At 32.3% G+C, this 22,005-nt stretch overlaps 1 protein-coding gene across 3 annotated transcripts in view; it reads left to right on the top strand.

Annotated features, from left to right (window-relative positions):
• Positions 1-22,005, top strand: part of LOC143255330 (hemicentin-2-like) — a 147,134-nt gene that overhangs the window by 107,908 nt on the left and 17,221 nt on the right. For all 3 annotated transcript variants that reach the window (XM_076510811.1, XM_076510812.1, XM_076510813.1), the window contains exons 4-8: positions 3,938-4,255; positions 4,592-4,888; positions 8,989-9,261; positions 9,680-9,943; positions 17,118-17,459. In XM_076510811.1, the coding sequence (XP_076366926.1) occupies positions 3,938-4,255; positions 4,592-4,888; positions 8,989-9,261; positions 9,680-9,943; positions 17,118-17,459 (1,494 nt within the window). The remainder of the gene's footprint in view (positions 1-3,937; positions 4,256-4,591; positions 4,889-8,988; positions 9,262-9,679; positions 9,944-17,117; positions 17,460-22,005) is intronic.

Below are 22,005 nucleotides of genomic sequence, written 5' to 3' on the forward strand. Positions count from 1 at the left end.
TGTTTGGGGAGTATTTCAACTCTGCAGCAATTTGTCTGAGAGTCCGATCAGTATCACGTAAAGCTTTCATGTGAACACTTCACTCTACTGACAATTCTATAAGGTTTTTAGGCCGTGGCATGACAACAAAACTTGATTTATTGTGGTAAACACTGTTTTTGTCAAGGTGTATTTATGAAGTGCCATTAAATTGATTTATTCTAGCATATTCGGTACCATATGCTAGCTCTCTGCTAGTTTCTTTTTATACAGTTAATACAGTGAATGGAGTACTATGACAGTTATTTCAGACCATACATCTGATCATAACCCTTACGACATGTCTGTAGTAAAAGCATATTGGAATTCTAATAAATTATAAGTATTTTCACCCTGGCTTAATTAATTTTCACGGGGATTAGTGAAGCATTATCATAGTGTTGAAATTTACATTGTGTAATACCACGGAATGATTAGCCCATAAAATGGAAAGAATGACTAAATAATCTCTTTTGCACAGTACTAGTTCATGTTAAAATTACTTAACAGCTTGTAAGGTATATCTCTGATATTTTTATTGTAAAAACGAGAGAAACAAAGATGCTGATTATATTAATTAATAATTTGAAGGAGGATTTGTAGTGGTTTTGGTATAGGCATTTCTAATTGCATAAAAATTGTATTTCGTGAAAAATTTTAAACAACAGCTTTCAACATATTAAGTTAAAGAAATCGACACTTGTTATAGGTTTGTTTTGTCTTTTGATAATAGAGTGAAAGGAAACTTTTAAAACGTGTGGAATACCTTTTTCCGAGGGCAACTCATAGAACTTAAAACATTTTCCTTTATGACATTTCTTTTTGTATTTAATCCCGTTACGTGAACACTTATTAATAGAGCACAGTATGTTGCTTTATGATCGATATTGTGCGTCTCAGCTTCTCTCTTTAAGAGCGATGTCTTTGCTTTTTGTGTACCATTGGGAATCTAAATTTTCTGTCATGTATTTTGTAACGTAGAATGCAAGAAAACAAAGAAACAGAATAATGTTTAACTCAGATTCGTAAAGTACATCTCGCTATAGTTAATTCAACCGTAGTGCCTTTCAACACTTGTTGGAATATCTGAATTGTATACCATTAAATCGAAAAGTGAAGCGAGAAATAATTTTCAGGTTAACCCCTAATTATATGACTTTTTTAAACTGCAGATCAACTTAGAAAAACTTGGTAACTACCTAATAGATCCTGAGCTACTAAAGCATAATTTGAAACACTGCATCTTAAGAAATTGCTTTTATGTAAATTGAAGCGTTATATGCCACGTAAAAATATCTTTGAAGACATTTTGTATAACAGTTTCTTTTCATACACGAAATCTATAGTTTTGTAAATGTGTATTATGTTCCTTTGATAATAGCAATAACTAGCTCATTTTGAACTTCTGCAAGTATAAGGAAAATTACCAAACCGTAGATTTTAAATTGGCTAATGATTTTTTAGTCGTTAATGTTGTAAGATACAGCGAAAACTACTTTAACAATATTATATTTTTGCAAAATATCAAAATTAGACGTTCGAATGAAGTATGATAATACGCTATGCTAAAGATAGGAATTTTAACTATCTTGTCAAGAAACACTGTCATTTAGTTACTAATCTTCAAAATAGGTGAAATATTATTTCGTTAAAAAATTAATCATATATCAATACCGATTATTTTATAAGTAAAATAATTAACATTATCTCTTACCGATTTTTGTTTTAGTAAATCACTGTTATTTTCTACAAGTCGGTACGATACGCTAATAACAAAAATATCTTGTTTTCTCCATATGACAATTTACAATCGGCTCGTCCGCAATATGTACCTACACGTGTATACTAATGCTGTATGCTCAATTGTTAAAAGGAAAATTTTTTTTTTGATTTCCAACTTTACGTACTGTTTTGCAACTATTAAATGGACTGATGTTTAAAAGGAAGGGTAACAATATGCAATCGTCGCCTTGGAGAATAATAACCATGAAATTACAAAATCAATAATGATAGATAAAACATAAGAAACATTTAAACGGCACGAGAAAAACATAGAAAGTGATGAACGTATTTAACTTAATGTGAAATTTAGTGGGAAAAGAACACAACAGTTTTATAAATAAAAAATTATTGGAATGATCAATATTAAAGATCTGCTATCAAATTCCAATATAATATATGCGGTAATATAATTAGTGAACAATACTTTGTCTTTATTAACTTTATGATTATGAAGATTGAGGAAATGTTTTGATTTTGTAATAATCGGAAAAAATAATGTTGAACTGAAAGAAATGAAGTTCATAACCATTCATTAAAACTAATTTAATGTTCAAGAGTATTTTAATGCAAAATTTGGAAGCAGTAGAAACTAAGATAATTTGGTTTGTTTTTAATTTCGCGCAAAGCTACTTGAGAGCTATCTGCTCTAGCCGTTCCTAATTTAGTAGTGTAAGGATTAGAGGGAAGGTAGCTAGTCATCACCACCCAGCGCCAACTCTTAGGCTACTCTTTTTATAAAAAAATAGTGGGATTGACCGTCACATTATTACGCCCCAACGGCTGAAAGGGCGAGCATGTTTGGTGTGACAGGGATTCGAACCCGCGACCCTCGGATTAGAAGTCAACTTGGACAACAGTTTATAAATTAAATTTTAGGTTTGTCATATTTTATTGTATCTTCTAGCCCGGCATGGTCAGGTGGTTAGAGCGCTCGGGTGCTAATATGTGGATCGCGAATTTGTATTACTGTCACACGATACTATACTCCCCCCTTTCAGCCGTGAGGGTGTTATAATGTGACGGTCAGTCCCACTATTTATGGGTAAAAGAGTAGCCTAAGAGTTAGTGGTGATGAAAAGCTGTCTTTCCCTAGCCTTACACTGCTAAATTAGGGACGGCTAGCGCAGATTGCCCTCGTTTAGCTTTGCGCGAAATTTAAAACAAAGAAACTGTATATTCTATAAAAGGTACTACTTTTTACTTCTTCATACGTAAAATATTTATTTTGTTCAATAACAACAATCATTTGTCTTTACTCTTTTATAATTTAACCTATATAGAAACCAGTTTTGATTTTTCGAAGTAGAAGGATTTATAAAAGCCAAAAGGCATGTATTTAGATAGAATGATTCGATTAATTGTCTGTCCATTACGATTTAAGTGATATGGAAGAAGTGAAGTAGAAGGGGGTGCCGTGAAACTTCATAAGAGTGGTGAGTGTTGGTATAATGAGATTAAATTAAAGATGTGGTGTAGGATCACCTAACCCACAGAGAAGTGCATACAATTTATCATGAAGATAAAACTATTGATTCACTTTTAAACTGTTATATTACTGACGTTTTTAACAAAACAAGCCTACTTAAAGGAGACTATAAATTAAGAAATCAACACTTTTTTTTTTCCAGTTTTGCTGCCTGTGCATTTCATATTATACTTTCAGTACGTAGTCCAACTTCCATTAGGTTATATCAGGTTATAATAAGTAACATAATATAAAAGCCAATATTTGAACATATCGTTAACAAAATTCTCTGGTCTGTTTATATATTACAAGTTAATAATCTGATTTTTACCAATAACTTATTCTGTGAATATGCCATGAATTCATTTCATGAATTACCTTAATTTTGATTGGCTCACAAAGAAATTTACCAATATCTGACTGCTTCTTCTGCACTTTTCTGCTTTTTTGTTGGACAAGCCTGATTTCGCAAAATCTATTTTTTCAGTTAGCTATGAAATATAACTTTTTGGTATACTATGAGATGAAGTTGGTAGTATTTGCACTGTCCTTTCTGATGCACTATACTTTAGCTTTTTTTTGTATAAATAATAGTTACAACTTATATAACTTTACTATTTAGTCCCAGATCTTGTTTTCGTGGTTTTGATATGTTAATGTTTGTATCTTTAGTTAAACCATCCTCAATGGAAGTTGAAGGACCCACATTCCCCGTTATAGAAGGAGATAAACTTTCACTTAACTGCACGATAGAGGGAGCTAAACCTGCAGCTACTGCCATCTGGTATAATCACTCAGAAATCATACAGCCTCAACCCAGTTCCCAAATTAAGCCTGCTGGTGATGGAAGTTTCCAAACTATTAGTAGGCTTGAAATAGTTGTATCAAGATATGATCACAAGGGAAAGTTTTATTGTAAAGGATCAAATCCAGTGGTGGAAAAGGAAAGAGACCCACCTTCATTAAAATTCGTCGAAATCGAAGTTTTTTGTAAGAATATGAGTAAATTACTTTCCCACATTTAAAGCTATTGTTTCATAAATATACCTTTCTATTATGAACAAAATGTTAAAAGTTTCATGTTGCTTATTCTCTGTCAGTATTACATGAATGGCGAATAAATAAAAGATGGGTAAAATATGAATCCGATGTTGTCATATTCTTTTATTTTATATTTCAGCTATTATTAGCTGTCATGTTTGTTACAATAATGGGAAATCAAGTAAGTCATTAACAGTAATCACTGCTTTCTGTAAAACACATTAACATTTTAAACATCATATGGTATTTGTCTTCTCATTTGGTATATAAATATATATTATATAGATCCTCCTACTGTTGTTGTTGAACCACAAGAAGGAATCACTGTTAAAGAGACTGAAAATGCCACAGTGTTTTGCACCTTTGATGCTAATCCGTCCGAAGTCAACGACGTGACTTGGTATAAAGAACGTGTGCAACTGTCCGTGGATGACAAAGATAGATTTGAATTGAAGAACGTCACGTACCCTACCTTGGTTATACACAATGTTACGCGCAGTGACTCAGGAATGTACTCTTGTAGATTGGCTAATAAGATTGGACGAGGAAACCCGAGCGAAGATGTGGAGATAATAGTTTTGTGTAAGTGATATAACAGACGTCATAAAAGAAGTATGAGCTTTTAAAAATTATTAGCGTTACTATCATATTTTTTTCAATAACATTGAGCTTAAATTTGAATATTTTGATGGCGCTGTAATGTAGTATGCATCCAGGTTGTAATATGATTGATCAAAATATATTTATCACTGTGACATATCATCCAGGCAAGCTATAGTACGAAATGTAAATTAAATTTGTATAACGTCAACTGTCATAAACCTGGTTTTGTGAAATATGTCTCAAAACATTAAAGCAATTTAATTCATAGGCTTAAGAATCATAAAGTTTATAATGAAACATTATAATGTCTGTTTTATTCTATAAATTTACAGTTTCTTTTTTTATTACACCAGAGTATTTAATCGATAGAATATTGAGCTGATTAATGTTTTAAATTAATTAATTAAAGCAAAAAAAGAGTCTTCCATTTCATTCTTTTGATGCCAGTATTAGTTATAGGTAATGTAAATATACTTAATATAAGAAAAAAATAACAACATTAAATATAATTTGAATACCTAAGACATGCTTTTAAATATGAATGGTACATTGTGTCGTACTTTACTAAGTTATTATGTAACTAACTCTGCTTTGTTCTAATTTTCTTTCATCATTTATTATTGTTATATTCATGTCTGATTTTTATCTACTAATGAACAAATATTTCTTAACGAAATCAGCGTTTTAATATTTAAATTCTTTGTAAATCCAGAAAACTTAACTTGGTGAATATTTCAACCTAGAAGTGAATGAACTTATCTAAAAACAACAAATAAGAGTTAATATCTATACACTTGTCTCAGATGTTAATTTCCAAACAAAGGGCTGAGCTATTTCAAAACATTTGACATCAAATTACAGGAAACTAGTCTGACGCTTAACGTTCCGGTTTATTTGAAGTAATGAAAAAATACGAAAAATTCGATATTTTGTCAAGTATGTGTGTAATTTCACATCTGTCAGTCAAGAAGACACATGACTCACAGACAAATACATTAGATTCGCAATAAATTCGTCTGATCCTTTAGAATGAATCCTTTAAAATTTCACATATTTTAATTCATACAGTTACCAAATATATCGTAATTACTTACCCTGTCATTGTTCTGTTTTATTCTGATAGTTCTAAATATGAAAAAGCACTTCTGTATAGAAAACGTTGTGGCTTTCGGTTTATTCTAAATAATTTAGTTACTTACACTCTGATAATCTATAAACAAACAACAGCGGCCAACACGTAAAGCTATTATCATACGTAACAAGATCCAGCAGCCAACTCGCGAAGCTATTATCATACGTAACAAGATCTGGCAAAACTTCAAGCTCATACTCCTTAGAGAAGGTTAATTGTTTGTTGTTTTTCTTAATTTGCCATAATGTAAGCCATGCTGGATTGCGTGTCATTTATTTATTATGTTATATTTTAGTAATTTTTTTCCTTAAAAAAAATCCAACACAAAAAAAATGTGATAAAAAATTGGTATCCTCTATAATATAAGCTTGGCATAGCCAGATAGTTAGGGCGCTCGACTCGTAATCTGAGGATCGCGGATTCGAATACCCGTCACATCAAACATGCTCACCATTTCAGCCGTGAGGGCATTATAAAATGATGGTTAATCTCACTATTCGTTGATAAAAGAATGACCTAAGGGTTGGCAGTGGGTGGTGATGACTAGCTGCCTTCTCTCTAGTCTTACAGTGCTAAATTAGGGACGGCTAGTCCAGATAGCTCTCGTATAGCTTTACGCGACATTCAAACCAAACCTTATAATACAAAGTCCAAACTGAAGCTGTGCAATTTTACACCTAAATAAATCCACAACAACAACAAAACAAAACAACAACATTTTACAATAAAAACTTTTAAAGATGATTGTTAAAGACATATATTACGTAAATAATTATTTTATAAGTCTCCAAAGCAGTGTATTGGGCTAATACTACACGAAGTGTCTTTTAGTGAAACATCGGCATGTGTGTAAACTTAAAACACCTCTGGTGGGCAGATCGCTTTGCGCTTAACATCAAATAAACAAACCACAAACTGCACGTTTCATGTAACAATTATACATTCATAACGTATACCTAAAGAAGAAATGAGGCCTTGAAACTGTTTATTACATTCACTCATGGATTGTTTCTTTTTTATCTTCTCAAAAGTTATAGCTTTAAGTGATCAAAATAAAAATTGATAATTAATATATCCTATTGCCAAATTGGCTGGTGATAGAAAAGTAGACTTTTACATTTCTGCGCTATACTACTTTTCTATAGAGAGAGAGACATGTAAAAGGCCAAAAAATATATCGAATTCTAAATTCCTTGGTTTGGATTTATGACCTCAAATAAAAAAACATGATACGAAATTTGAAACTAGTCGTTACTTTTCAGTATCATAGTTTTATGTTTCAAATTAAATATCAAACTCTGAAGATACTCAAATGATAGTGTAAAGTTTCATGTGATTAATGACTTATGAACACTGCTTAAGTAAAATGTTATTTTTTTTTGGATTGCAATATCGATCTGGTTGTGCATTTTTAAAAGGGTTAACTGCTTCGATAACCGGTTCGACAGAAAGCAAAAGTATCAATATAATTTTGAATGTCTTTTTCTTTATGTACTTTCTTAGACTAAACTCCAATTAGTATTTAAAATAAGGAAGAAAATAGAAAACATAATTTTATTGTATTTGTTGATAAAAATAAGCTTACTTTAGGGAAGGGTCTTAGCGATTACTGTTATTTTTTCATTAAGGAGATTAGTAATTAATGAAGTACAATTATTATTTGTCTATAAACTTAGAGTTAAACGTGTTTTATAAATTAAGTATGAATTGATAAAAACAGAAAGAATGTAAGAAAAGCTTATTTATATTAAACACATTTATTTGTGTGATTTGCTATTGATTTCAGCTATACAATAATTTAATACGGAAGGCATTTTATACTAAATGAACAGTTAGTCCGAGAGAAGACTTTATTCTACAGCTTTTCAAAAGTATGTTGTTTTAAAACTGGGAGTAGAAATAACAGCTACAGATTTTGGTACTTCGTCATAGCGATATTTTGATTTTGTTTTTGATTATCGTGTTTTATATATGATTCCAAAAGTTTATAAAATGTAAAATCAGTGCGGTGTATTTAAAATAATTAAAATAGGTTAAGTGACCTGCCTGGACTACTCCCGTATGAGGTCAGGCATGTTGAGTTTTGGACGAATCTCATGGCTGTACGGGATATCTCAATGATTGTGAAGTTAAATATGTTCCTCAATACTGTGATAAAAGACATTTTGACCTGATTGGTCTAACAAAAATTACAAACAAATCGACTTATTTCGTAAAAGACACCACGTAAAGAGACACTTTCAAAACCTGGGTACTGTATGTGTTTGTGTGTTTTTTTTATAGCAAAGCCACATCGGGCTATCTGTTGTGCCCACCGAGGGGACTCGAACCCCTGATTTTAGCGTTGTAAATCCATAGATTTACCTCTATATTAGCGGGGAACTCTGGGTACTGATGACAAGCGTTAAAATCCAACAGGGTGATTCTATCTGTACTCAATAAAGAAAGTCACGCACAGAATCTTAATTCATAAACATATATTCAGATGGGGCTCTGAAGAGTTATGGATTCATTCACTCAACAGCCTTTTCTTTTCAGTACTACCTGCATCCGCCCCTCTCTCACGTGTGTGGTAACGTCATCTATACTTCTGTACTCTTAATTTCATTTTTGCATAGTCTTAAGAAGTTTATAAAGTTTGTCACGCATGTGCCCGCGTTACTTTTTAAATTATGTAGATTGTTGGCCACAACATTCAATATAAACCCTGATAAACCTAAATTAAACTAGTAGTTAATAGTTTGATGAAATAAATTTTATTTTTCATTAAAGTGAGGGCGATAACTATATTATCTTCTGATACACTTAACGTAAAAAAAAATTCATTCCCTATTTTTTAAGCTTCTTGAATTGTTAACAACTGGATCCATACTAAAACAGACTATCTAGTAGGATCAGATAAGTTCAAAACATGTTCATTATAATTAAGTTCTGTTACTTATTTCAGATTCACCCGTGGTAGAAATGTCTGTTTCACCAGCTGTTGTTAACGAGAATGATGGAACTGCTGTGACTCTGAGATGTTTAGTTACAGAAGGAAATCCATGGAGCCTGCTTCGTGTACGGTGGTACAAGAATGACCAGTTCTTAAACGAAACCATGGAAGACAAAATTGAATTAGAGAATATTGGACGGGAAATGTCTGCTAAGTACACTTGCGAAGCAGAAAACTCTGCAGGGTGGGGTAATCGTGCAGATCCGCAGGCATTACTGGTGAACTGTAAGCATGAACATTTTATCGTTGTTAGCACAGAAAATCCACTATACACTTTAAATAAAAGTCCATAGATACATCTACATATTTTTTGCTCTGAAGACTGCATTATGACAAATACACTACTAGTGTACCTATTAAACAACTACAAAGCTTTTAGCACAGATATTGCTAATCATATTAGCGCATTTTTCGGTCTTTGGTTGTATTAATAAAAATGTCTTTATTTGTTTTTTGCGTTTGACCTATTACTTGATTTATTTTTTTGGGGACGATATTTATGTAACTTTAATCTTTGATAAATTTTGTTGGGTGTATACTGCCTATCGAGTTTCTTAAGTTATTGATAAACTATTTTAAGTTTCACTTTTTATGTTGCAAAGAAAGGATAAGAACACGAGCAAATGTTTTTTGTTTTCGTCAGATCTACCAGGTCTTGCAGTGATAATAGAGGTAGATCCTCCAGCTGTCAAGGGTCGTACAATAACGTTTCAGTGCTTAGTGGAAGACCCAGGTCGTCCACCAGCTACATTATTTCGCTGGGAACATGACAGGGATCTTCTTCGCAGTAAATCCCAGAATTACACTACAGATCCGGTCAGACTAAGCACTCGCGGAAACTACACCTGTGCAGCTGTTAACGACGTAGGAAGCGGACCTAAAGGATTTATACGTTTAATAGGGAAAGGTAAGCAAACATTTCTATTTTCTTGTCGTGCGTATCAAAAGTACAATTCTTCTTCCGAAAACTACATATTACTCTCGCTGTGTTATAAACCCATATAGAGATACCCACTTATATCTTCCTCTACTCTTAACTATTCAACTATTCAAGAGATGCTTTGAAAATCAAATACATTTTACGTCAAGCTGCCAGAAAAAAAAAAGATATAAATCTATTGTAATGTAGACTAAATAATAGCATTCTTTAAAAGTGAATTGAATTTCATACTTTCGACACCTTATTTGAATATTTATGTATGTTAAACACTATGCCGAACAGTTTCAGATGATCCTTTCCTTATGGAATAGTTACAAACTGTAAAGTCGCTTATTTTGTTATGATTTTAGTGTTTATGTCATAACAGTTTGTTTGTTTGCTTTTGAATTTCTCTTAAAGCTAGACGATGGTTGTCTGTTCAAGCCATCCCTAAGTTAGTAGTGTAAGGCTAGAGTGGTTATCACTACCCACCGCCAATTCTTGGGCTACTCTTTTACCAATGAATAGTGCGGTTGACCGTCACATTATAACTTCAACACTGGTGAAAAAGGAAGCTTGTCTGGTGTGACGGGGATTCGAACTCGCGGCCAGCAGATTGCGAGTCACACTAAGCACAATATATCATTATTTTCTAATAAACCAGTCTATTCATACATTTTGGTGGAAAGTAATAAAGATTTGAAAAGAAAATTAAAATTAAATTTTGTTTAAAACCTGTGCGGTAGCAACGTAAGAAATATAATTGTTTTTCCTTAGTTTATCGTATACTACACTAAATACATGCTTTATTGGAAAGATCCAAAACTCAACTTAGAAAGTTTAGAAAACATTTCTAGCGCCCGTTCTAAACGGATTTGTATAACATAGGAAATACTGTATGCCCACTCTTAACTTATCTGATACATGTGGGTTGGAAGTTTTATGTAGTGAAATTTCAGGATGATCGTTCCTACTTTAGGAATTGTGAGAACTTTAGGTGTAACTGTGACAGCTGGCTGCAGACAGTAAAGGGCAGTAGGAATTGAGACGTTGTGGGTGTACTCTTAATTAATTTTACACGTTTCCTAGCTAGTTTGACATCAGCGTCAGGATTTTTTGCGATAGATGGGATATTTCCAACGCATTTGGAAACTATTATTACACTCAATATCCGCTTTGACTTTAAGGTGACAACTGAAACTTACAATGGAATCTCTACTAAAATATTTTTAATTTTTATTATGTATATATATATTTTCAACTTCTGTTAAAATAAATATGTTATGTGGATACTGCAGTTTAAATAATGCTGTTTCCTGTGTTTTTTAGCTTATCTTTTTATGCTGTGGAGTAATCACTAAAACAACAATGTCTCTACATGATATATGTTTAACGTCCTATCTTGTTTTGATATTTTGACATAATAAATACAAATATTTTTTCCCTTTCTTTATCGGATGTGTTTTCTCCAAAAGAAGAAAATCCACTGGAAACATCAAACTAGTCATGCAGTGATTTTGTTTTATTACAGTTATTCGAATATTACGTTTTCTAAAAGAATATTTGGGGACAGAATAGCACATTGACTTCCATTCCTTTAATTCAAGGCTGTTTATGGATTCGTGTGATGAAATTATTTTAGAATTATGGGAAGCACATTTTTGCGTTTCCGCATTGCTTTAGCTGTCAGAGTTAGTTTTAAATTTACGAGCAGTATATCTCACTCACTTTCAGTGTTGAAATGTCTCGTCCTACTGAAGAGTTTGTGGAAAGTGATAAAGAGGAAAAAACTTCTCTAGCGTCACAAGTAATTCTCAGAAATGCTAAGTGCTATGTACGTTGTTCTTGAAGGAATTTGTAGTCATTTTAGAAAGAGATCCTAACACTTTATTGTAAGAAATTGTAATATTCTCGGAACCAAAGTGCTTCCTAAAGTCGTATACAACTAAAGCACTGATTTATAATCGGATATTTCATATATCGTTCCCTCTCTTTTATCGTCCGGTCTTTAATATAATTAATATTCCACTCATGGTTTTACTTAATGCACACAATTATTGTCATGACTATTGTTTAAATAAACTAATAAAAATGTTTAAAACTTTTCAAAGTATGCATCTTAATGGACGAAGTTAAGGTTATTTACACTATTCTTTTAACAATATAATGCTAAAAATTAGGTTTAATCGCGTAGTTTTCTGCTTAACAATAAACAAACCTTTAACACCAACTTAATGTTTAAATCTTGAGTCAAATCTCTAAATTTGGTCATTAATTAGAGGGTATCAGACTTTATTGTATTTTCATGGCAACCGTATATACATATATAAAAGGATTACAGAAGTATATGTAGACATATAGTAGTGTATAGTAAAGAAAACGAAGATACTTTTTAAAGTTATAATATCGAATATGAAATATTTATTAGTTTGCCTCATCTGTTTTAGTTTCTTGATTAAAATGTTAATTAACATTGTATACCACAATTTAATGACATATTTATTACAATATACAACAGTGTAAGGTACTGCTAAATACGGATAAAAATTTTTATTTAAAATCCTTAAATCAAAAAGCAAACATATGGACGCAAAGGTACTATTGTCTGAACAGTGCATAATTGGGTAAGTCACAACTATGAATGTTAATCCTCTTGGTCGATCGTATCGCCTTCATTCGTTTGCCCCTCATTTTGAGAAACAATAGCATTACGAGTCATATTGTCACATTTTTGTAGTGGGTAAATTTCACAAAATTTCTAACCATGTCCTATACATTGACAGTCTAGCAATTGACATTTGAGAGAACATCTGCACTACATAAAGTCTGCTACTCTAGAATACAAAGTTTGGTGAAAGACACATATAATGTAATTTAATTCAAGTGATTCTTCGATATTCATGACTTGCTATAGGATTTCGTATGTAGTTAGCATTTGTATTTTCGGTACATTTATAATTTGGAAATAGTCGCGAGTGTCTTTGTTGATTGTGACATTATTTTTAAGAAAGATTATGAAACACCTTCTTGAACTGATGATCTGTTCAGCTGGGTACATTAGGATGGTTATGATCCATGCAAAGTTTATTATTTGAGCTGTGTGTGTGGTAGCGCTGTAGTCAATTTCAATCGGTTCTAATGCAAGTGACTAATTTGACTCAAAAATTGTATGTTTGTAGTTCTGCAGGTAAACGATGATGCTTCGCTTTTTTAGCAACAAAATCAGAGGTTTACTTTGTGAGCTAACGTATCATCATCTGGTTGTATAATACTCCCGATGACTCTATGAGATTTCCCTTCTCTACTTCTTAAGTCGGTTGCTCTTACAAAATGCCAGGTTTGTTTGCATACCAGGATAGATGTTGGTTGGGAGAATAACACCAAGTCATACTTAGATGGCCTGCCTTTTATTGCAGAATACTGTCAAATATGAGATGTCATGACCAAGGTTGTTGACGATTTTGATAAGCTCTATATTTCTGTTAGGGATATTACAGTCTACTGTGGTAGAATATGCTTTGATGTTATGATTTTACCACCAATGAGAGCAAATAAGCAATTCTGTCATAACGACATTACAAGACGATATATTGTTGCATGTGAGACAGATGCTGAGAAAGATTGGCAAAGCGTGTGGTAAATATTACCATAAAACTCTAATACCATTCAATAATCTTCTCGAACGAGGTGGACTTCAACTTAAATATTTTATTATTTCACTTTGGTCTCACTCAGATATGTTATCTCCCATAGCATTCTCTCATTCCTATTTTCCTCTTCTAAATTATCTCAGTCATCTTCTATTTCTATTTCTATTTCTAACAGTTCTTCTGCCTTTCGTTGTCCACATTTTACATTTCTCTTTACCTCTGAAGCTATCGAAGTCTCAACCAATAATAGCTCAAATCACTCAATCCACCTAACTAAAAACTCATTCTTTCTCTCACTTATCCTTGAGTTATTATTTATATTTTTGTATGGGACTAAACACAAATCACACTTTCCGCAAATCATCGGATGTCACAAGAAGCAACATTCGATTTTCTCATGCTCCAGTTGTTCCTTCGACTTCGATCGCAAGTCCTGCTGCTTCCTCATATATTAGTGTAAACTCCCGCATGTTCGTCACCAGCCTCTTGTACAATTATCTTAATTAGAACACAGTAGTCTTTCATTGTTGGCATCATTGTTGCACTGTTTATACTTCGTCAATGTGTAATACACATTCTGAAGAAGACAGCGATCCAATCTTCTTTCTTGTAAACTTCTCCACTCTCTATCTCAGGATTACAGTGACGTCATACACATAAATATCTGTCAACATTCAACTTAAGCGAAATGGCGAATCACTCAACTGCAACGGAAAACAGCTATTTCAGAAACTTCGAAAACAAGATATTATCAACAAACTAAGTCGCTAGTGTATTACATAGAAAATCGAAACACACCCCAATCTCTCGCATTTAAAGTACTAATCACAATAGGAGTGTTTGAGTCTATCTCATGTTAAGAATAGGAACATAGGATCATAATTTCTGCAACAAGTTGCAATAGATCCCTGAAAACATCTTCTTTTATTTTCTATACTTTAAATAGGAGGTTAGTTTCTTTAATCGAAATAGATTTAAAGTACCTTTTTTCTTTCTAGAACGACTTCATATTGTAACATGAAACTACATTTGTTCATTCTAAATAGTTTTAAACTCGGTACACTGTACATCTATTTATATTTAAATCTTATTGTTTTGTAACTCTATCCAATTACATAACTCATGAACTACTCGCAAATTGCCAGTGAGAGTACCTCGTGAAGATTAAATATTATAATTCTTTATTTTACCTAATTTAATGTTATTTATTCTAAAACATTTTTAATCTTCACATTTTAGTTATATTTTATAAATAGATAAAGATACACATGAATTGTAAAATACAAGAAATAAAGTACCTGGGTCTTCTTTCTTGCTGAGGCTCGGCATGGCCAGGTAGGAGGAGGCGTTGAGTCGTAATCCGAGGGTTGCGAGTTCGAATCTCTGTCACACCAAACATGCTCGCTTTATCAGCCGTGAAGAGTTATAATGTGACGTTCAATCTCGCGATTTGTTGGTATTAGAGTAGCCCAAGAGTTGGCGCTAGGTGGTGATGACTAGCTGCCTTCCCTCTAGTTTTACGCTGCTAAATTAGGGACGGCTAGCGCAGATAGCAATGGTGTAGCTTTGCACGAAATTCAAAAACAAACTTTCTTGCTGTCAATAGCCAACGACACTTAATCCTACTTTCTTATATTAATAATATAATTTTTTTTATTTAATTAAATAAAGCACCAAATAACTCAAACTAACAGCACGCACAAAGGCTGATAAAGAGCCATAACTAACACAAAATTTCCGGCTTTCCAACTGCGTAACAAAAGCTGTTAAACTTTCAGCTAAACTGTTGATATGTTTCTCATGGGAATAAAGTTTAAACTGAAAGCGAAATAAGAAACATACTGTACAGAAGATGTGGTAGGTAGGCATGACAAGTATGATTTGATTTTCTGTTTTATGGCTCTTTAACCAGTTAGAATCGAGGGCCACAAAATTTTGCTTTGTCTAAGCGATGAGAATATAATAATAAGTCATTTACTTTAAATTTTGTACTTCTTGTGTAGGGGGTGGATAGTAAGTAAATTAGAGAAGAGAAGATACCTGGTGAACAAATATCACAATTCTCACACAATGAGAAATTAATAAATTGTTCAGAAATTAATACTGCCTAGTAAAATTAAGAACTTATACATATAATTTGGTGTATTAGTTATGTATTTAAGCGAACGCTATTTACACATCATAATAAGAAATTTGTTTAATTAAATTTGGAATGTAACACATTCAAACCTCTTGTCTTGGACACAAAATAATGCCCATTCTGCAAGAGACAAATTACTTTGAAATATCCAATTGTCAGGTTTTATATAAGGGCCGGATTCTTTACATTAGGGACTGTGACCTGTTGGCGATAAATATTAAAATAAATGGACAGCACACACTCCACTTGTTTTCAAATAATAAATTCAAAAGAACCCAAACGTATGTACAAAAATTCGTCTCACTATTGGTTATCAAAATAATTCTCTTTTCGTGTCGAAAGAACATACAGAGTAGTTCAGTTACTTTAGAACTTAAATGACAATAATTATTTTCTTCATTCTGTTTCTTACTCCACAATTTGTGATGGATTCACTTACTTTACTGGTCACCATAGTTGTATCCAGAATTTTAATTAACTGTTTTGTCAAAGTGGACACAGCAAGCTTCAGTTACTTTGGAACAGCCTTTTACAAATCAAAGTATTATCCTTTTTATCTCTGTTATTATAATATTACTATGAAATATACTTTAAATATTACATCTGTGGCTAAAATAACAATCATGCAGTTTAATTCTGTTTAATTATCTCTCTCTTCACTTGTTTTCTTTACTTTTTCTCTTTATCTACACATATTTATAATATGAGACAGAAAAATTCCTAGAAATATCTAGCCCTCTAGTGACAACAATATTACACACAACCAGAAAAAAGAAGCTTTGAGAAAAATGAAAAAAAAATTACGAAAGTTTAGTAGAATAAACGATTCGTACAGAGTTATGTAGCAAAACCTGCTATAAATATCGCTTTAAAATAATTAACTTTTAACACTCTTATTGCAATCACCAAATAATCATAACTAATGAATAAATTGAATAATAACTTTTAAACTTAAACACTCTCGTATGTACAACACTTATAATAGTCCCTACTAAAGATGAACATTTTAATGCTGTGTTTTTACTCTCCTAGGAATGATTATGCCCTTTATATATTTAAAAAGAATAGTTAGATTCAAGTAGAGCTGAAAAATTTAGAGTGTAGATCGTCTAATAAAGTAGTAATAATTATGCTCGTAATTAAAGTGTTAGTCAGACAATAGGGTTGACGATCACGTTATTTGTTTCTCTGTAACGCTAACTTGTTCCAGTTAATCTAGTGTCTACGTTTGATCCTGGACGTTGAAAGAAAATTAAAAAAGATATAGCCTCAGAATATTTTTATAAAGAATACTAAAAAAGTTAAACTAAAACTAATTATTTTTTATTTCATAAAATAAACTTATTATACTTGTTTCTTTCTCTACCGATAGCACCCCCTTCTGTGATCGATAGCCTTCCACCCATCCATGGAGCACCTAAAGATGCCAGTGACGTGAGCATCTCTTGTAGAATCGAATGTGATCCCCTATGTGACATCGAATGGCTTCGTAATGGAGAAAGTATTATGGACAATGATTTGTTCTTTGTCAAAACAACAGTTCACCCAGAGGAATTTCTAACAAATCGGTTTAAGTCTGTTGTTAGCACGCTTCACTGGAATCTCACTGGTGGAGGTTTAAATCGGAATAATGACAATGCCAATTACACCTGTCGCAGTAATGGGAACATCGTGGGACCAGGAGTTTATACGTCCACGTACTTTAAAGTAGAATGTAAGTTATGCTATTTTATAACAATACATATAATTTTTCTCTTGTCTTCACGACTGATTGATTGAGTGTTTGGAATTTAGCACAAGGGTACATAACGGGCTATCTGTCCTCTGCCCACCACAGACATCGAAACCTGGTTTATAGTAAAGCAAGTACGCAGACATACTGCTGTGTCACTGGGGGAGGAGAATCATCATGATCTACTGTTATATTTTGATTGAACGGATTAAATGTATCGATTTAAGAAAAGATTGAATGAATGTTTTTAATTTTGCGCAAAACTACTCGAGGGCTATCTGCGCTAGCCGTCCTTAATTTAGCAGTGTCAGACTAGAGGAAAGACAACCAGACATCACTACCTACTGCTAACTCTTGGGTTACTCTTTTACCAACGAATAGTGGGATTACCGTCACATTATAACGCCCCCACGGCTGAAAGGGCATTTATAAATAGAAATAAACACCAACAACAAATGTTTTACAGTGTAATAAACAGGAGACCAAACAAAGTGTTTATGCGTCCAAACTTTTTATAATAATATGTTCTTACTAACAGAATGAAATAGTTGAAAATATTTCCTATAGCAATATACTGATCGAAATTTTATAAGTTTTAAAATAAACAAATTACTCGTCCTATGCAGTGATATTTCATGCCGCAAAGTTAGTTTTACTTTTAGAATTACAGGGAATATTAATTCTCAACAATTTTGAAAAAAAGATGTTACAGAAAATTAGTGTACAAACTAGTGCACAAGATATCTATATGAAAAGCATTCTTGAGTTATGTGATTAGCAAAATAGAAGTAAAATAAATAGCCTTATATGTACGCATTAATAAGCACTAGTAATATTTAACACAAGTGAAGCAGAATGCGACGTTAGAAATATGCAATGTACGTTACAAAATATTTAAATTAATGTCTCTTCATGACCTAGTTACGAACCTAAGAGGAAAGTAACTCCCAGTAAGATTTATATATATATATACGGGAGATGTGTGCTTGTGTGTGCGGTATTCTTATAGCAAAGCCACATCGGGCTATCTGCTGTGTCTACCAAGGGGAAATGAACCTTGAGTTTAGCGCTGTAAATCCGCAAATCACCACTGTGCTAGAGAGGTACTTATATGAGAAGATCAAAATTTAAATAATGGAATTAATTAAATTATTTATGAGTAAATGAATTTTTTTGCAATTATGTTATGCTAGTATTACCTATTATAATAATACTAAGTTTTTAATGAAAATTTGCCAGTATCTTACTATGAGTATGAGCAAACAAAAGTTGGAAGCAAAAGTACTTTAGCACAGGAATATAATGAAAGTTTTTATTAATGGCCATTATTTATTTGTAGAATAGAATAACAAGCTTATTTATTGATAATATTAAGTACGGTATTGTTTAACCCAAAAAAACTAAAGCAAAACACATACACAAATTATATTTTTTGTAGTATATAGGCCGTACTTAATAAAGGCTTAATTAATTCAAAGCCTTATACAAGTGGACTAAGATATTTCGGTGTCTGCTGTTAGAATTATTTTGTATTATTCTAAAAATCCTATATTTAAAGAAGCAATTTGCAAATCTGATACTAAATTACTGTATTTTTATTATGTATGATACAGGTAATTTATTTATTGAAATATACTGTTATAGGGTTTACATTGTGTACTATTATACAGCACTTTATAACAAGTATATGTTACTAGTTTATGTTTATTCTTTCTAAATCTTTAATAGTGTGAGAGGAAAGCTCTACGCTCATTTACTTCAGGCTTTAGTAAAGCAAACATTTAAAATTTTTGTTACAATTGTGGTTTCACTGTAGTGTATAACATCAACATTTAGTTCTCTATAAACTAGAACATATATAGCATACATGCTAGTTTTCTTTTATTTCAAATGTTATGCAATTAGTCGTTACTATTTTTAGTGTCAGATTGAGCATTCTGTTGTTTGACATCTGTTACAATAGTGCAAGGAAGAATCTAAAAAGAAAAATAGTTTATTTTTAGACATTTGTTTGACGTCAACTTAATGCTAATGACAATTGCTTTCATAGATTCTAACGATGAGTTAAAGTGAAATTTTGCATCTCAAGAAATTTTTTCATTCAGTGTTTAGATGGTATTTGTCGATTGTGATTTAATTTCGGATTATTATCGTACCATTAACCATATTTAATGCCTTGCGATCATCAGTATTGTACAATCAAATTTTAACTTTCTAAATCGTACTGTTTTCGAATTCCTTCAGCATCATTCTTGTCATATTGAGTTAAAAAAAACATGTATTTCGCTGCAACGAATTAATCTGTATTTCGTGTATCAGACTACAGAGTTATGTTGATTAATCCAACCTAATTACTAAAGTCTCATGTGGTGAGCATAATTACTTTTAATCTGCAATCAGTATCCCATAAAGTAAGTTCAAAAGGCCGAGAGTGAAGAAAAGAAATCCTGTGATTCACTTGCTTAAATGTGGAATAGCGTTGTAATTTTTCTCATGCCTTTATTTCATTTTCTCTGTGCAGTGTTTTCGAATCATTTCTTTCTTCTGGAGGAATATGTATTAGTCCTTGAGAATAAGGAGACAAATGATTTTCTTTACAAGGGTTGGGAAAGGTGGGTCATGGTTGTATATGTCGAGATCTTGATTTCAAGTACTCCGTGTACTTGTCAGACTCTTCACAAGTTCTCGATTTTCTCGCACAGTCTGAAGTCGACACAGTAAGGAAATGAATGTACTTTATCACCTAAAGTTTGGTTAGACACATGAGATAAATTTTCGGAAATGAGAATTTGCTCAAATGAGAAGGAGAGACATTTTGCGATCACATGGAACATTTAACTAATCATTATCCAGTGCTAATAATTACCACCATCACTGGGTCAGTATGTTCAAGTGAGAACTCGATGTAACAGTGTTAGTGACTTATGTACACCAGTCCCTGTGCAACGCATGTTAGATTATGTTTTAGAATGATTATTATCTCATTGAAACTTATAAAGTAATTTGCTTATGTAGAGATTGGTTTCTTTTTTTTTTCTACTTTGGTATTTGTTGTTAAAATTATAACTGTGTGTATTAGTATGATATTTTGTCATAACATAATAACTAATTTGGAATTACCGTAAGTTATAATTAGATTGAGAAATACAGCTTAAGTTTAAAAGAAAAGCTGCAACAGCGGGCCATGATTTATTTTTAAAGCAAACGTCGATTACGCAGTATCACTAAGATAAAAGGTTATTTTGGGTTGTATTGAGCAGGCTACTATTGCACTATGTAACAAAATTTTTACTTTTTCTTGTTCCTGGGTAGAAAGTGTTATTTTTCAATTGCTTATGCCTAAAGTAAATGGAAAAGACCTATTTTTCTCTTCAAACATTGCTTTTGTGACTTGCGAGCGTATAACAAAAATATGATGGTAGACTATATTTGGGGGCTGATACGTGGCAGTGATTTACATTACAGTCGCAAATCTTGAAAAACTACTCACTTGTAAACACTTTTGTTCATTTTATATAACGTTAGTAAAAGAAATTGTAAATCTTGATTCATATGTTGTTTCGTTCAGACCTTATGTAAATGAAAATGTGCAAATTTACCCGTTTTTATATAGAAAATAGGTTAATCTCTAAATTTCATTATCCAGGTCACAAAAGCAAAGATTGAAGGAAATAATGGCCATTTTAGGTACTTTTACAACATAAGCAATTAAGAAATAACACATACTATCTAGGAACAAAATTTATGTTGCATAGTGTTGTTGTCACTATTTTCAGATTGTATGGAAATAAAATCTATGAAATGTTTCTTTTAAAATTTCAAACATTAAAAGGTGTGGCTTGAATTTATATTCAAAGGCATGACTTGATAATAAGCCAATAGGGACTGAAAGGTGCAAACGAAGTATCTCTATTTGATTATAGTTCAATAAGTTTGTTTGCTTGTTTTTTGAATTTCGCTCAAAGCTACACGAGGACCATCTGCGCTAGCCGTTCCTAATTTACCAGTGTAAGACTAGAGGGAAGGTAGCTAATCATCACCACCTACCTCAACTTTTGGTCTACTGTTTTACCAACGAATAGTGGGATTGACTGTCACATTATAACGCCCCCACAGCTGAAAGAGCGAGCATGCTTGGTGTGACTGGGATTTGAACCCACGATCCTTAGATTACGAGTCGAGCTCTCTATAACAACCTGGTCGTGGCGGGTCACATAATTTGATAAAGTATGATAGTTTAAAAAGGTATTATAAACTAAAGAACTTGGGTTCATGAGATGGTGAAGAAGGTTAAAGTGTTCAACTTATATATGTATACGTTAATATCTGGAACTCTCAAAAAGATGTTGCTTATTGAACGTTGTAAGCTTATGAACATGGTAAAAGTAGGCTTGGAAGTGGTTTAGTAGTGAAATTATATGAGAATTCAAATAAAAAATATATATCTATGGACGTTAGCACTTAATCACAAATCAAATTTCATGTCTCTCTTTTCAGAGATTATACTAATGTGATATTACTGAAGTAA

The sequence above is a fragment of the Tachypleus tridentatus genome, chromosome 7 (genome assembly GCF_004210375.1).
Source record: "Tachypleus tridentatus isolate NWPU-2018 chromosome 7, ASM421037v1, whole genome shotgun sequence".
Taxonomy (NCBI): domain Eukaryota; kingdom Metazoa; phylum Arthropoda; class Merostomata; order Xiphosura; family Limulidae; genus Tachypleus; species Tachypleus tridentatus.